This window comes from Stegodyphus dumicola, chromosome X1 (assembly GCF_044657685.1).
Source record: "Stegodyphus dumicola isolate Sdum_Otavi_A_Nest chromosome X1, ASM4465768v1".
Classification (NCBI taxonomy): Eukaryota; Metazoa; Arthropoda; class Arachnida; order Araneae; family Eresidae; genus Stegodyphus; species Stegodyphus dumicola.
The window spans coordinates 255528204-255546799 of NC_140780.1; the positions used below are offsets into that span (position 1 = coordinate 255528204).

The window sequence follows — 18596 nt, forward strand, 5'->3', positions numbered from 1 at the left end:
TGATGCAAAGCATCAAGTACAAGCAGTGTTACTAGTTCAATTCCGTAACTGTTCAACCTATGTATAATTTATACATATATAGTCTGATCCAGGGTTTTTCAAGCGGTGGTACGCGTACCACTGGTGGTATGCAAGAGAAGAATAGGTGGTACGCAAAGAAGCAAAGTATTTTTAACTATTAAATTCAAAATTAAAAACCGAACATTCTGATTAAGTTTTTTCTCTAACAGTCGCAAATTTATGCGATCTGAGCTTTGTTCAAGAGTGATGGTGGTAGTAGTACTTTGTAGTGGCGGTACTACAGGTTTTCAATTTTTGTTTAGATGGTACACGTTAGTCAAAAAGGTGAGAACCGCTGGTTTGATACCAACTTCTGTAGAAAATGCCTCTGGGAGTCATTCATTTTAATTATTGCAAAATCAACATTTTAAAATTCAGAATAATTTTCTAAAATTCTATTTTGAGGCTTGTAAAGTAAAATACAGTTGTTGTTTTCACTAGTCATTTCATTAACCCAGGCTTCTACATTTATACAATCATTTTCATGCCTTGCAGCATTTGACAGTAGATTATAAGAATTTTCGGTACTCTTTTGTTACCGGTACCGGTAAAACAATATTCAAATGTTTGGTTCAATTATTCATCATTTGCACATATTTTAAGATCTCATGCATTGATTTTTTTGTAAGACAAAAGATATTGCTTCGCAAACTTTGTTCCGCGGAACTAAGGGGTTCTGTAAGTCAAAATAAGAATTCTACATTTGATATACATCAAAGAGATTGACATGCAATTCTTTGAAAATCTAAACAGTTTTCCATTGAAAAATGCGTTACATTTGGACAACAGTGTTAAAACTTATATGATGGAGCATTTTTTTTTCAGTTGTGAACTTAAGAGAATATTTCCCAGAAGAAAAAACTTATGTAAGTATGACTGCTTAAAAAATCCAATCGAGAACTACGTTAAATCGGAAGGCTTACAAATGAAAAATAAGGAACATCTTATCGAGATAGCAATAGATTCGATGTTAAAATCTAAATTTAAACAACAGCAGCTTGCAAATTCAGGAGCTAGAAGTTTCTCATACAACTATTTTAATGCCATTTGGAGCAACATTGAGTGAAAAATCTTTCTCAACGTATGTGACAAAAAAATACAGCAACAATTACATTCAAAATATCAAATGCGACTGCAAATAACATCAATACGGCTTTCGACAGTTTATGTTTGGAGCACGAGTTAATGCTATTATTGAGCAGTTTTATGTTAAAATTTTCAATATAAAATACAATACTTTTATTACGATGAATGGTGTCTCCAGTTACGAACAGACTTAAGTCGGCAACAAATGATTCTGATTTGTGTTTTGAGATAACATCTAGCTTAAAATTAACATGTTAGGTAACAGAATCATTTTAACATTTTCTGTTGCTTCAACCTAAGTACTTTACAGATCATGTTACAGGGAGAGACTGCGAGGATTTTCACACTGAGAATTATTTTGTTATCTATGATAACGTCTAAGCACAACCAGCTTCGAAGTTAAAGGCAGATTTGGAGGAACTACTAGAGGACTTGAAAAATGAGCTTAACAAGCAGAAAGAATAGAAATAGCTTCAGAAGCGGGCAACACACACACACACACACACACACAAAAAAAAAAAAAAAAAAAAAAAAGAGAGAGAGATATATATATATATATATAAAGCGTGCCTGAAGAGGAAAGAACAGAAGCTGAACCTAGTTTTTCGAACCGAAAAATTTGCGCAAAATCTAAAGTTTCGCATAATGATATTATCAGGTTCTGTGTTCCTCCTTACTTGCTTAGGGAACATTTACTGTCCTGACTCGGAACAGGGAGCTTACTAAAACTATGTTCAATAAATTTGGGAAGTAGACAATACACACAGGAAGGGTATACGAAACCCTTTATTTTTCTCTCTTTACAATGATTTCCGGACTTCGGAATACAGAGACCAACCACTTGTGTTCTGAACGTAAGAATATAAAAATATTAACTAAACTCTAACTAAACTAACTTTGGATTAATCAAACAAGTGCCTAACTCCAAGATTGGCCGTATATTAACAAAAAGCCGTATGTAGTACAGAGAACTGCTAACACTACGATACGTTTAAAATTATCAAGAGGATTAAACCTCTGGCCTTGAAGGCAACCAGCAACCGAGTAAAACTACTATGGCAAGCGGCCTGCTTCTAATAGCTCCTTCCTCTCTTTTGCTTGGCAAAAAGCCACAACTTAAGTACTTGGCGTTAGCAAGGCAAATTTGCATAAATAAGTTAAAGCTTTTAATTCTGGCCGGAAGTAGAAAATAAGAAATGATAGTAAAGATTTAAAACAAAGTAAACGTTAGTAAAACTTAGGATCCTTACAATATCCCCATGGTAAAGCAGTAGCAAGCAACAGCAAACGCGTTTTCAGTAGCAGTTCCATGTGTCTCACATTAGAAATATTTTAAAACGTAGACGACAACAAATCACGTTGGAAAACTTCTGAGAGAAATGAAGGCTCAATGAATCTTAAGCAAAGGTGAGGGGCGCTAAAGACAAAGATGCTAGTCAAAGGTTACCTAGCATTTTTATGGAAGGGGACCCTTCATTCAAACAGACTGTGCAGAGCAATAACATCTTCTCTTCTTCATCAATTTCCACTTTCCTTCGTACTTTCTTTCGTTCACTTTCCTTAGTAAATCTCTGCGAAAAAACTTACTTTTGTCTCTTTTATATATTTAGAAGTGTGTTTACTTTTTTCTGTCTTAGATATAATGATTTCATTTGCTTTTGTACAGTATTAAAAGTACAGTCGTAAATTTTAAATCTATGGTTTAGTAACGAATTATTCCATTTTACAATATTTTCTATGGACAAAAATAATTTCGGTTTACGAACACTTCAGTTGATTTCAAGTACGAATTAAATTCGTGAACCGAGGTTTCACTGTACTGGAATTACACGATGGAATGAGATTCTACCTGATTGTCAGGAGCTTAAGGTTAGCATCGCAAATCTGTTTATTTCAAACGAACAACTGTTTCAAACCCTTTTCTACCTCTTTTACCCCTGAAAGAAAGACGCACGTTTTTTTCCTTACTCTTTTAAAAAATTTTAAGTTTTTGTATTCAACAACCAAAATAAGGTATCAGCATCGAATCCTTGGCCATCAGTTATCATTTGTAATGGAAAACTAGTTTCTCTCTTACCTGGTAACCCCTGAACTATTCTCGGTGATTGGCTATTTCATATCGTGTGATGCAAATCTCGTTCTAAAATCTCGTTCATCTCGTTCTAAAGAGTTGATCTTCCGAAATGTTTTGAATGTGAGATACGACCTTAAGGCATAGGAACGATATTTGCAGAATGAACAAAACAGAATATCTGTTTCAATACAGCTAGATGGCGGTACGGAAGAGAGACACAGGAATCGAACAGGAAGTAAAAAATGACAAGTAAAGGTGAAAAAAAAAACTTTTTAAATACCGTCACGTTAAAAAATGTTCTATATTGCCACCACTGCTGTAAATGACCCGCTACGTACTGCCAACGAGGCAGACAACTGCGGCACGAAACATACAGCTGGCATTTCTGAATTTCTTTCAGCCACTCATTGCACAGGAATTATTCTGGTAGACTTTAGATAAACTCAGAGTCAGATATCCCTCTGAATTAAATGAGAGACTTAAGGTCATGAAAACGGAAAATTACGAGAGATGATGAGATTACCAAAATGATCCTGAAGCAGTCTTTTCATGCTCATGAACACATGCGAGGATGCTCATACGTCTATCCTCGCATGGCATTCTGAAGAAAACATTAAATGCCTGAAATTGAAATTGTGTCATTGAAAACATACTCGACGCGTATTCGAGAGGTGCAGGGTTCGAGTCCCGGCAAGGACATCGCAGATTTTTCCCGTCTCATGTTTTAAATATATATATATATATATATATATATATATAATGACTCTACAAGATGCGCCTGAGCTAAAAAAGGGGGTGGACGATAATTCGCCACCACCGCCTTTTAAAAGGGGGAGTATATAAGGTATTTTCTCCTTTCTTCCAGCATGCGTTCGGGGTGTAATTGGATTTAAACTCGACGCTTACTCGAGAGGTCTAGAATTCGAGTCTCGGCGAGGGTATTGCGCGTTTTTCATGTCTTCTGCCTCAAAAATACCTAATGACTCTACAAAATTACATGCGTGGAGAGTATTGAACTTTCACAATTGTCGAAGAATTATTTCTGGTGTTGAATGATACCTCAAAATGCAAATTCACCGACTTTTAATTAGAAGGGAAAGAAAAGCTGGTACCGGTGAAAATCGCCAGAGAGTTTATGACGTTTTCCCAAAAGCGACCACTAATAAGCAGAAAATCGCACATGACGCAACTCTTCACGGAACATGGCCTATTTACTATGTTACTATCATGACATACCACTTCACTCTCACAGAAGAGGGAGTCCATGCGGAAAGCTAGGTGATCCGGATCACTATGTTTTCGAATGTACGTAAAATTAATTATTATCTGAGAAACTAACCGTGAAGAATTGTAGCACATGGGATGGGTACATAATCTGTTTAAAAATTTAAAAATAGTAATAATCTGAAAACTCAAAATCGCAATGAAACATGGCATTGAACACTTAATAAAACTCATAATGACACTAGGGAGCTAAATACGTGCCTCGTATCTCAGTACATATTTATGTAAATTTTGTTTTCTCTTAATTCATCGATATGCTGTTTATGTATTTTTCATACCTTATAACAGATACTTAATCCCGAATTTTCATGCGTCATATTAATCTCTCATATTTTATAGTTCCCACTTAGTATCAAAACATACTGCTTGTTTATATATTATTTTAAGAATCATGTATTATGGGTAGCGTAAAAAATTTATTTTTGCATAACACACTGATCTGATCAACACTTTACCGCAATGATCAGTGTGATACTTTAATAATATAGCTACATAAGTTTTCTAAGAGGTATGCAAACTTCATTTTCTGCACTTTTATGTCTTTGCTAAACGATAGCCTTCGGCTTGATCTTTTCTACCTACTTGGGAGCGTATAGTAAAACATTATATTTCTATTATTTGACTTCCTTAAGAGAGATGATCATACTTAAATCTAATTGAAGCCAATAATTCAGCAATCTACAAAAATAATAATTTTATTTACAAAATAACCTGGATTGCATCGATGGTTCACTACCTACTACGTCGCAAACTGAACTAATATTCTTTTCTCAGAAGAGAAGCGCCCTCTAGCGGCGATACAAATCGTTTGCGGGGTTTTTCAACATATACACTGGTTATCATATATTAAGGAAAAATCACAAAATTAGCGATAACTCCCTCAAAAATAAGCCAAACCGTGTAAAATTTGAATATGTTGCCAAGTAAGAGTAGCTGAGTAAAACTCCAACATGCAAATTAGTGTCGCTGCACTCGGAATACGTCATCTGCGAGGAGCATAAAAGTCCATGTTTGAGAGCAAGTACACATATTTCACTGTGATAGTGACATCAGAAATCTCAGATAGCCGATTCGTAACAATGATCTCCAGGCATCATTTGCCTGCAGAACTATGATAGAAAGCCATTGGGAGACTAGAGGCAGGACAAAGTCAAACAGAAGTGGCCAGATGGCTAAATTTGAGTCCTTCTGTGGTTCGTAGACTTTGGACGCAGATTTGAAACCTGTTAGGTTCAGCCAAGGACGGCCAACTGCTACGACGAGCGCCGATGACCGATATTTGACATTATGTGCACTCAGGAATAGAACCGCTACTCCGACTCTTCTTAGATCCTTCCTTGCTGCAGCCACCGGAAGGTTGGTGTCAACGTCAACTGTGCGTAGAAGGCTTCATGAAGGTGGTCTGTATGCGAGGCGAACAACCATTTGCATGCTGCTCAAGTCACGCCATAGGAGGGACCATTTGCAGTGGGCACGACAGCATGTGCACTGGGCGCCTGAGCAATGGAGGGCTATTCTCTTTACGGATGAGTCCAGGTTTAGTCTAGAACGCGATGGTAGGCATTATTTGATATGGAGAGAACCTGGAACCCGTTATCATCCGTCAAACATCCGTGAAAGAGATACATACGGAAGAGGCAGTGTCTGTGTTTGGGGTGGCATCTCTTTGGGTGGACGCACAGACCTCCATGTTTTTCCAAGGGGAACCGTGAATGCTCATGTTTATAGAGATGACATCCTTGATGCTTATGCGCGCCCATATGCCGGGGCGATAGGTGATGCTTTCCTGTTACAGTACGACAATGCAAGGCCACACATGGCTCGCATCGTATATGATTATCTTGAACAAGAAACAATTATGCGCATGGAGTGGCCAGCTCGATCCCCAGACTTGAATCCTATCGAGCACGTTTGGGTTGCTTTAGGGAGACGTCTAGCTGCTCTCAATCCGCCCCCTTAGACCCTTGCCGTGCTTGGAACTGCTTTGCAAGAGCAATGGCTCTCGTTTCCTATGGAACTGATAGACCGCATAATTGAAAGCATCACACATCGCTGAATGTGCTGTATTGCTTCTAGAGGCGATTATATTCCATATTGAAGGTACTTTTACTATAGCAAACCGACATCTTCGATTTGTTCATTTTATACATGGGCTAATTTCTATACTACCATAATTATCTGGTAATTTCTTTTTATGTTATTTTATACCTTACTATGTGTTGTATATTGTGGGTAAGTTTCATAAAATTCTACATGTAACTTTTTCAGTAATCGTGATTTTTGTGATTTTTCTTTAATTTATGATAACCAATGTAGTTCCCTTCACTGGCTGCATTATGCAATATGCGCATTATGTAGAAAAAAACTGTTCATCTAGCAGTGAAAGCAATGAAATTTAGCTGTTAAGTACTCTTTATTATCTTCGATTTTCATAAAATTATTAAACTGTACATGGAGATACAAACAAAATATTTTAAACTGGTATGGAATGGTAATTTTTATCTCCAGAGTTCAGTAAAATGATATTTTTTGAAAGTATGAAAGAATAACCTTAAAATTTTATTATCAACTTTTAAATGACGCATGAGAGATATCTGCCTATTTTCAAACCTTACAAGATAGTTTAATTAAAATGATGACAGATAAGGTTGTAGTATGTAGAATTTCGAAATTAGAACTTTTTCTTTCAGATTTCGCGTTTCCAAGGATTTTTAATTCGTAAGTAATGATATCTTTGTAAGCTAAACATTTTTCTTCCGTACCTCTTTCGACGGTTTGAGTGTTAATAGACACCGCACACTTCAAGATTAGCTATACAATAGACTAAAGTAGTTTGTCTCCTTTTGACATTTGAATACACATAGTAAAATGAAACAGAATTGGGACTCTACGACCTTCGTTTTAGAACGCAGTCTATGTGAGGACGCCAGGTATGTTGTTGAAGTCCCAGTTATTTATAACTACGCTCACAAGAGGATTAAAGATGATTGTTCTTCATAGACTGTTTTGCCTTGAAAGTAGGGAAACGTAATTCCAACTGTTATTATCTGATCTTGAAAGGTAAAGGTCTAGTCTTTTGCAAACAAAGGTCTCGAAATCTTTGCCAAAGATACGGAGCTAGTTTCACTGTAGATTTCTTGATGAGGATAAGATATTCGTATGTTTAACTATAGCACAAGCTGGAAAGAAAGGCAGCAGATGCACCATGAAACGTTTTCTCTAAAAGGAACTAATCAACATTTTTCCATATTCATCTTTGAAAGTGACTTTAATATGAGTTTTTATGTATTCTTTTAATGACAATGCTTTAAGGTAGATTTAAAGAATAAATCGAAACTTAAATTCCATTTGAATCTTGGAGCTCAAACTACTTTCGTTTATTTCAAAAAAGAAAACGAATTTTGAAATCGATTTTTTTCCCTCATACCATTGAATGAGTGAAATAAATTTAATTTTTAAGGTTTACCTAAGCATGAGAATATTACTGCTTGAACCATAAAATTAGGCCTTTTTGCTCACATTCAAAAGATTCGTTGTTCATAGTTGGACAGAAAAGTCCTTCAGAAGCATATTTTTAATTTCAGTCCCACAGCACACAGGGCGCAGTCTACCTCAGTTCTTGATCATATTTGTGCCTTTTTACATAGTAATAATGGCACGATTGATGAAAGAGAGGTAAGGAGATAACTGTTCACAGAACAGGAAGCAAGACCTAAATCTGAGGTGTATAAGATGAAAGTTTGGGGCTGCATAATTTACAGAGTGATTTAGTTTCAGTTTAGCTTTATCCCTATTAGTGAATAATAAGATGTGGTTTCCAAATTTGAAATCATTATTTCCTGAAGAATTATGTAAATATCTGTGTCATGACAGTTATGTAAATATCAAGAGAGGAACATTAATTTTGAAAATATATATCTATATACAAAGCGGTCAGAAAACACTTCCCCAATATATGAACTCTTAGTAGCCTATCCGTTCAGCCATTCAAAATAAAATTTCAGATATTGTTATTTGAAAGTATAATCTCGAGACTGTAATGATTTAAAACAAGAGAGCTCCATGGTTACGGTTACATTGAAAACATTTCGAAATTTTTTATTTTCTCCTGCTCAAATTAATCAGTGCATTGAAAAACCGTAAGTCGCGTTGAAACGATACACATATGACGAAAATTGCCTGAGTAAAACATTTGCAAAGAAGAGATTATCACCTTTCCTCATCGAATATGATGAAGATAGCAAGTGGCCGCTTCGAATATTATAGATGGATGAAGCACATTTCTCCTTAACTGGGAATGTAAAATCCAAGAGCTGTGTTCACTGGGCTGACGAAAATCCTCACGATCTGGCACTTGCGCCTTCACACAAAGTTAAAATGACTTTGATGAGCCATCGCAAGCATATTGGCTTTCGGCCCGTCACTTCCACGGGTTTGAAAACGAGTTACATTACAATAGTTCGGTATACAACAATGTTACAGAATTCCATAATTCCAGAATTGCCGCAGAGAAATGTCGTTAATGACATCATATTTATACAAGATGGCGCTTCTCCACAAGTTACCGCATGTGTTCGGCAAGCGCTGCAACAGCGAGTCGAGTTAGAGTCATCTCTCGCAATACTGTAGTTTCGTGGCCACCACGATCCCCCAAACTAACTTCAATGTATTTTTGGCTCTGGCGTTATCGAAAATCTAAGATGTACACATCAAGTTCACGATATTTGTCAGAAATGAAAGATGCCATAAAATGTGAATTTATAAAGATTCCTCCTGTAGTGTTACTTCCGTCAATGTTGTCAACAATCTCCCATATGCAATGCGTTATCACCTGTAAAGCTAGGCACTCTGAAAATCTGTAATTCCAATAGAAGGTTTTCCCCCCTGTCCTCTCTGGTGTCATTGGTTCTTCACAATGCTCTTCTTTGCAAATGTTTTAGGCCGTTCAATTTTCGTTATACGTGTATCCTTCCTAAGGCACTTATGATTTTTTAATGCTCTGATCAATTTTCGTAGGAAGAAGGTGGGTTTTTCCATTCGAAAATTTCAAAATGTTTTCACTGCAACCGCAACCGTGAGAGCTCTATTTTTCTTAAATCCTCACAGTCTCGAATACGTACCTTCAAATAACAAAATCTAAAATTTCATTTCGTTTGGTTGAGAAGATAGGCCGCTAGGGGCTCATATATCGGGGAAGTTTTCTTATGACCCCACCTGCATTTATGTATATGAGATAAAAATTTGTTTCGTTGCAGATAATTTTATGTTAGATGAGTTTTTTACTAGTGAAGACATTAACTATTGTTTGTTTGAAGTTAGAAGATCACAGAAATATTGATTACGTAGTAGAAGATCACGGAAACTTCTGAAGAATTGCAGAATCACTTGATAAGCTAAACATATCACTATTACTCGTACTTTTTGATTACTCTATGACATGGGACAGCGCAATGATGACAATCTACACTCCATAATTTTAATTACGGCGTATTACATTTTTACTAATTAATAGAAGCAGCCAAGCAGATAACCTTTAGCTAGCAAGCGTAGGCAGCGAAAAAGAGAGTTTAATAATAATCTCAGAATGCTTTGTTTTAATCCTGCACAGCGACTGGTCAAGAGTTACTGCATTGCAGTTGCTGCAGAGAAAACGAAGATTCATTGAAAGGGTTGTACTTTAATTAAAAATTAGAAATTTAAAGGTCTATTGTCAATTTGTTAATAAACTTCGGCCAAAGGTTTTATAGCTTACATATATATATATATATATATATAGATAGATACATGCATAATATTATATCACAGCATTAGAATCTGATTGTCTATATTAATGGTAAAGGCAGTCTATATCAGTTTAAAATATGTCTGCAATAGTTCCTTGAATGCAGTCTAGTGAACTCTATAAGGTGTTTCTTCCTCCTTATCTCGTGCCTTCGTTGTGTAATTGGAACGCACATCCGGCTAACAATCAGAAGGTCCGATTGTTTGCCGGAGTTCGAATCCCGGCCAAAGCATAGCTGATTGGCTTATCTTTCCTGACTCCAAAAAAATTCTAAAACAGAATCTTCGAGTGGCACTATAAACGGTCGTGGACGATGATTCGTCAGCCCAGTATCTAGGGATTTAGTACCTTCTTACCCATTCGCCTTTTAAGAGGGCGAGTAAAGAAAGATATTTTCCCCCTCCTTATCTATTTTACCTTCCCGTGGTATAACTGAAAGCATCTCCGGCTGGCAACTGGGAGGCCTTGAGTTCAAATCTCGGAGAGGACATTTCTCATTTTGCATATCTTTTGCTCCAAAATAAAATACAGAATAATCTTTACAGCTTTATGAGAAAGAATAATAACAGAAAGTTAATAATATTCATTCTTGGAACAGTCTGATAAAATTTTAATTTAGTTTGAAAATTCGAAAAAAATGCAAGACATCAACAAAATATTAAGATGATTCTAAAAAATAGCAAAAATAGTCTACAAAAAAGAGCCCAAAGAAATTAAACTAGTATATTCTTAATAAAATAATATTCTTAATAAACTAGTTCACGCACTCTGGTTTATTCTTAATATTATTACAAAGACTTGAAAACAGGCGGTATCTATGACTGTATTAATGATGACTGTCCATAATTTCTATATGAACGTTAAAAATTCAAAAACCAGGAAAGCAGAAAGGTAACTGTTGGAATCACATTGTGATTTCAATGCGCTTCATGTCGATGTTCCAAAATTTGCCCCCGGGATCTTATCCCTCTTCATTTTTTAAATTTCCATTTAATCTATTGTCAATGCTTCATTGTTGTTTTTTGTATTTTCCTGTTGTATTTTTCTCGGTAGCTCATGAGTTAACAAGCACTGAGATAATATGCTCAATACTTTCAAGGTCATCATCATCGATTGCAAAAATGGGCAGTGCCTGAATTTCACTCTCCACTCCTGACATACTCCTAAAGCAAATACTAACAAAAATGTGCTAGGTTCCACATGAGAGAAAGGGGAAAGGGGACTATTGGATAATATGCTTCCTCAGAAATCATCTAGTATCTTCATCTAAGTGGATCATATTCCAAAAGAGAGAAACCAAAAGGGCTTGTACATTAGGCTGCTTGTCCATTCATGAAGATAATTTTTAACTCAAGAGCATGTAGAGCACCTCGGGGAAGAGAGGGAACAACCTTCATGAAAGTGTCGATACTTCTTCGCCAGGGAGCCGCTATGAAAATCAAACTTTTGTGATAGCTGCATATAGATGACTGCCATATAAGTGCCGGCACCTCTATGCTGTTCAGCTATGATTTGTAAAAACGAAATCTTTTTTTTTAATTTCAAAAACTTAAAAAATATTATTTAAATTTATATTGCATTCAAATACCGTTTTTATTTAGTTATGAGCAATATATTAATCTTAATTGAAAAATATGTCGGAAACATATAGCTAACAACTGTGCCAATAAATCATGATGTATTTTATATGTCGGATAAGTGGAAACTACGTCACTAAAAATTATTCTGACGTCAAAATGATCAACATGTGGTTTAAGTTCCCTCATAAGTTATTTTTAAAAATTATGATGTCATTCGTGAATTACTTCAGAGTTGGTAAGGTAGTTATTTAATTATGTGATCCTTCTGAAATAATACAAATGTCATAAGAAAGCTGACCTACCTTTGCATGCAGGAAAAAGAGGTATAGTTATTTTTTTTCGATGCATTAAAGAGGATAATATATGATCTCAATGAAAAGTAAATCGTTACATAAATCTAAATGCAGATTTGAATCTCCTTTATTCTGAATGTTCAGCTTTCTATTAAGCACACCTTGAATATCTTTCACATATTTTGTTTCATCATTGAGAAGCAGTGCACTATCAAAAATCAAATTTCGTTTAAAATCTTGTTATTAATTTGCCGTCATATTAAGAATTTAATGCATACCAAATGGGTAATCTGTTAGTTGATTGCGTTAATTAAATAAGAAAAGTTTCTATTACATACATAAAAAGAAAACACATAATATTTATTTTAGAATTATTTCAGTTCTGGTTTAGTATTTATTATTATATGTTTATACCTATATAATTCTAGTTTTTATTTCGTAAAAGACAGACTTTTCATATGAGAGAGATGAAATAAAGAACAAAATCAAGGACATCCTGGATTAACTACATCCTAATTTTACGAGTGCTCTAAGCTTATTTAAAGCTAAATAATTATAGATTTCCATATCTCATATTATCCTACATTGTTTCACTAAGATATTATTCTACAAGTATTTGTAAATCAATAAAAATTATTTACTTAAGTTATTTAAAAAATTAACTTGGTTTATCGTAGAGCCCTGCCTACTTTTATGTAATATAAACAAATAATAAGGAAAGTGTTATCCACTTTTGAACCTGATGTAGGGAAAGATTTGGTTGAAATATCAGCTATCTAGAAAATTTAGCTGTAGTACCATAAAAACATTATGTATCTATAAGCAATCCTTTCACTCTCAGAAAGGAGTTAAATACAAATATTAACTCGTAGAACTGGATTTAAACCTGCCTAATAAAGTATGTCATTTCTAAAGTCTGGTTTTAAGCTAAACATAAAAGCAAACTTTCAGGATGCCAGATATTAAAGATGAAACTATTAAAAATTGTTCCTAAAATAAATTTCTTTTACTTTTAAAATATGCAAATTAAAGAGATATAAAAAATACTTGAAAATATATTGCAAGTTACAATAAATAAAGGGAAAAATAAAGGCATAAAAACGTTATTTAGACGAAAAATTCGAAAAAGATTTTTTTTAATATTAAATGAAGGAATATATCCCCACATTTCACTTGCGCAAACGTTTTACGATACTGAAACTGCTCAGAGATACGAACTACTGTTATCAATTTACCCTAAACTTAATTTTTTTTAAATTTTGTGTTTTAAGTATTATGCTTCAAATATTTTCACCATATATTTCAGCATATTCGCAGTGAAACTTGTACAGCGATTCAGGATAGAGTCATCTTCCGTAACTTTGTAATTTTTTTCGTTACTGCGATGCTCAGACTTTACTTCAACGATCCCCCAAACTAACTTCAATGTATTTTTGACCCCTAGGTTATCTGAAATCTAAGGTGTATACATCAAATCCACGAGATCTGTCAGAATTGAAAGATGCCATAATGAGCGAATAATTTGGCGAATAATGAAGTGAATTTTTAAGATTCCTCTTGCGATGTTACTTTCGTCACTGTTGTCAATAATCTCCCGTATGCACCAGCGAAGGTGGGCATATTGAAAACTTGTAATTCTAATAAAAGTTGTCTTCCCTCTCCTCTTTGCTGTGTTCCTGTATCTCTGCTGTGGTCCTGCTGTGGTCTTGCTCTTCTTTGCAAATGTTTTAGGGAGGCAATTTTCATCAAATGTGTATCCTTCCAAAGGCTATGGTGTTTCCCTTTTTTTGCATAACAAATTATTTTCAGTTTTGCTACCTTTCCTGAACCTTTCATTTTCCCCTCGCATTTCCTCGCCAGGATGCAAATTTAAAGTAAAGTGAAGTGAAGTGAGTATTTAAATGGACGAATCTCGAAGTACTTTCACCGGCAGTGAGGCTGTAGAGACAACGTGCCTCATTTTATTAATCTCAAGTGTTCACATCTTTATGGCGAAACAATTCTGAAGAGCCGTTATGGGTGAGGCCCCTAGTGGGATTCCGTGATAAGCTCTGGTAAGAGCAGGATAAATTCCTGCTGAACACCAGAATACGCAACTCAAGCATCAAAGCATTATTCAGAGCGTGATTTCCCTAGCCAGCGCACGTTACGAGTCGACCTTGCTGTTACGCGGAGCTTCTGATACGCCTTTTGGCCATTTAATAAAGTGCATCGCCGGTTAGGTTATTGAGTCTTTGACTTTCCCGCTGCATTCCAGAATAATAGCAATAGTATCAAAGTTATTGAGTCAGCCTTGTTAGCCTTAATTTAAATTGTTACTCTTTATTTTTGAATTTATTGTAAACTATTCTTAAATTCCACCGCAAGTCGTCGGTGTTAATGTAAGCACGAAGTGCATTTTATGTTAAGAGTTTGGAGAATAATGAAGTGTTATTTTACCCTTCTTCTGTGCTAGGATTCTTCTACGCATGTGCGAGAAGTCACCAGGTTATCTCGTAAGCTCATTTTAACTTTATGTTAACTAACAAGATTGTGATCTTACAAGGCGCTTATGGTTTTTCAATGTGCTGGTCCATTTGTGCAGGAAAAAAATGGATGTTGCATTTGAAAATTTATGTTGTAATTGTAACCGTAGTCGTGAGAGCTGTGTTGTTTTAAATCATCCCAATCTCGAGCGCACAGCTTCAAATAATAACCCTAAAATTTCATTAAATAAAAATCTCCGAAGGGTTTTTTTTTTATGACAACAGTGTATTTCACATTTAATAGACATGGCAGCAATTACGAAGATCATATTCTAAATGTTCGTCAAATATCTTTCTTCTTATTTTCTTCTTCGATGTTTCATATGGGAGAAAATTTTATCGTAAATATATGCACTCTAAAAAACCGACGCCATGATAGAAATAAATGTCCGAGAAGGGCTAGAAATTTTGGACGGGTATAACTTATAAAGGTCTACTAAATAGATTTTATTTGTGTATTATATATGATCATAACTTTTACCTTCTGTCTTCAAGTTCTAGGCATAGGTCATGTCAGTTAAAAATCGTGTAACAAATGTACAGAAATTCAGTTCATGCTCTTGGAAATATTGCAATATATTCTCAAAATCATTGAAACGTCAGTTAATAGTTGCTTTTAGCCTCAAAGACAAGTGTTCAGTTAATTCAAATGAGCAGTCATGTCCTCTATAATTCATCCAACCAGCTTTCTTCAAGTATATTTTCATTCATCCGTCCTAGACAACAAAATTTTCTTTAAGTAGTGCAGGACTGACACGCCTCTGCTGTTTGATAATTTATTTTTACTGTGCTACAAATGTAAGTAAGAAGATTGCAGACACAAATTTGTTAAGGAGGAGTTATGTTTTGGATTGTAACTGCACTACATATTTATATGCATGTAAAGTTTGTCTTTATCTGTTTGTCTACCTATTTAGAAAAAACCGACGCCATGATAATAAAGTGCATCGCGATGATAATAAAGATGCATATATATATGTAGTTACAAATTACTTGCATTAAACGCAGTTATCTGTCTATTCCTATAGATAGGTAGGTATTATATACGTTTGGATACACGATTTTAACAAGTTTTGTACAAGGTTTGGCCTAGAACCTGTTGAACGTTTAAAATTTTAATTAATGCAATCTTTTGTATTCGTCCAATACATTTTAAAGTTCTGGAAGGATATTACTGAATTTCATATTTTATATGTATGAATTAAAACGATTATGTTTATCGATAAATATAGTTTTAACATTTCACTAAAAAGCCGAAAGGTCTAAAGAGTTCTGCTTATGATAATTAAGTATCTCGTCAAGTAAATGTTTTCAGAAGAAGGTCATATTTCTGTAGTTAAAGAAGACAAAGACTGTATTTTTGTAACTATAAAATCATTAATATATGTTTCAAGTACAATAAAATATTAATATATTCTACTGTATGGTAAAATTTATGTAAAATATTTCTTTCCTTAAATACCTAGAATTAATATTGCTGTTTTCATTTTCAGAATCAAATTTGCCACAGAGATCTAAAATTGGAGAATATACTTCTGGATGAAGAAGGAAATGCTCAGGTAATATTTTGCAGGACGAATATAAAATTTGGCGAAAAAACGTATTTTTGGTCTATTTAAGATTCAAAATTCTTCCTACACATATTCTGATGGTGCCTTCTAAAACTGTTGCAAATTTTCATGAAACGCTAACATACTCTTTTAATGAATTTTACCATTAATTTGTTTATCTTGAAGATTTACCACAACACAGTCCTTGCGCACGTCTTAAATTAAAAACTGCATTCGTGCCTGATTTTTCCAGGTATCAAAAACAATGATACTAGTAACATTACGCTAGTAATGATTTATATTGCGTAAATTTATGCTCCTAAACATGATTTGTCATTTTAAGACTAATTATTAGTATTCAAAATTTATAGTTGTTGAATTAATGTACAGTTTAAACGAACAGATTTAGAATACTAAGATATTTTGGAAGCAATTCTTTATTTGGGGGGAGGAGGAGATTATAAGCGCACAATATTGCAAATTTCTTTTCTTGTATGTTATTGAAAAGACCTAAAGAAATTTCTAATGGCTGAAAAGCTAAGGAAATCTAACATTTTGAATTGAAATGCATCTAAAACGCAAGAGCTCTCTTTTAATACTATAATTAATAATTTCTTAGTTCTATATATTTTTATCTTATGTTATAATTTTTTCATACAAACAACGTAATGTATTTCATTTATAATTTTAAAATCGATTATTGAGAACTATTTCCTAATTTCCTGTTAGTCATTTGCTCAAAATGAAGAAAAGGTGACCTTTGGTATGGTGTGAACTTTTTTGTGTTCGAAGATTTTGGTATTAAAAAGTTTCAGAAAGTTGCGATTATGTCAAATATTAAATACTCCAATTCGAAACTAAAATCAGCCTTTATTAAATAAGTAATAGCAAACGATAATCAAGACGCTAAAATATTAAATATGCTGTTGGGTTATATGCATATATACAGATGATAAATTTGTAAAATGTAACAACGAAGAAATAAATAATGGCAGCAAAGTTTTCATTGTCTCATATATTGTGCATTATAGACAGTAACTTATTGTTGCCATTTGATTATTTGCATTCGAGCACACTTACGCTTTTGTTAACGCATGCAGAAACATAAAGTATTTTTATCCGCACTGTCATAAGTTGAAGACCCTCTGCATTGAAAACGTTTTCTACCCTATAAAAAATAATAGAAGAGAAAAGCAGAAGCGAAAATTCAGAAAGAAAAGGGAAGGCATTGCTTTAAGTTGTTCAGCTTAAATGATATGAAGGCGTAAAGTGCCGAGAAGGAGGAAGAGAAATATCTATATAAAAAAAATGTGAAATGAAACAAACTGGAGTGGAGATATTTTCTAACGAAAGGCGTTTGCCTCAAATTTCTAAAACGAGATCAAGCAGAAAAATTCACACGCAAAAAGAAAGAAAAAAAAAAAAAAAAAAAAAAAGCATTTTGACTAATATAATTTTTCTACATAACGTCAAATGGTTAACTAACTTCATTTCATGCTTTTTTCTGGGTTATTAGCACATATTTTTAACTTTAAGAAAGAGTTCATTTGGATTTTGTCACAGGTAAAAACCCAAATGTGCCGAGATTATTACAGAATTCAAAATTACTTTCCATAGGAAGTTTTAATCATGGACATAAGCAATTAACAGTCTTATAACTATTCTTAGTTTTATAATGTTTCAATGAGAAATAAAACAGTGCTGCATTCAGACTTCAAACGTATGTTTCACAAACATTTACTCTATTAGGAGTATTTTTCGAATCAAATTGAGCTATATTAAAATTTATACGATTACAAGGAAGTCTGTAGTTCTCCCAAGTAGCGCAAGTTAGCTACTGCAGAGGAGAAGTAATTTTACATCATTATATTTCATTAACTGAATCACTATTAACTGAATATTCAGTCGAATTGTTCAGAAAACGAATGTCAGGCATATTGCCGTCGCTTTTATTTGAAGTATATATACTGTCATTTAAAATAATTATGAAGGTTTAAACAATGTCTAGGAAAGTGAATTAGAGTTACTTCTTAATTAAATGAAGGGGCTACTATTATAAAATGGCAAAATAGCAATTATCCCTGCTTTTGCTATTTTTATAATGATTTTGCTTCAAAGTTACCAATTAAAAATTAATTCTTTTGATTAGAAAAAAAGAAAGAACTGTCATCGATTTCGGCTACCTTTTTCAGAAAACAATACTGCCTAAAATTTTTGGGTAGTTCAAAAAGTTAAAGTTTTGAAAGGATTCATTAAATGATTAATGATATTATTAGATTTTAATTTAGATAGCAATAAAATATTCTGCTCAAACGCAACTTGATTCCATTTTTTTCAGAAAAAATATTACTTAAAGAGCTGA

At 34.0% G+C, this 18596-nt stretch overlaps 1 protein-coding gene across 1 annotated transcript in view; it reads left to right on the forward strand.

Annotated features, from left to right (window-relative positions):
- The window catches only part of LOC118189738 (uncharacterized), a 115299-nt gene that overhangs the window by 69393 nt on the left and 27310 nt on the right, over positions 1-18596 (forward strand). Inside the window, exon 4 of the mRNA XM_085807546.1 lies at positions 16178-16243. Coding sequence (XP_085663672.1) covers positions 16178-16243 — 66 coding nt within the window. The remainder of the gene's footprint in view (positions 1-16177; positions 16244-18596) is intronic.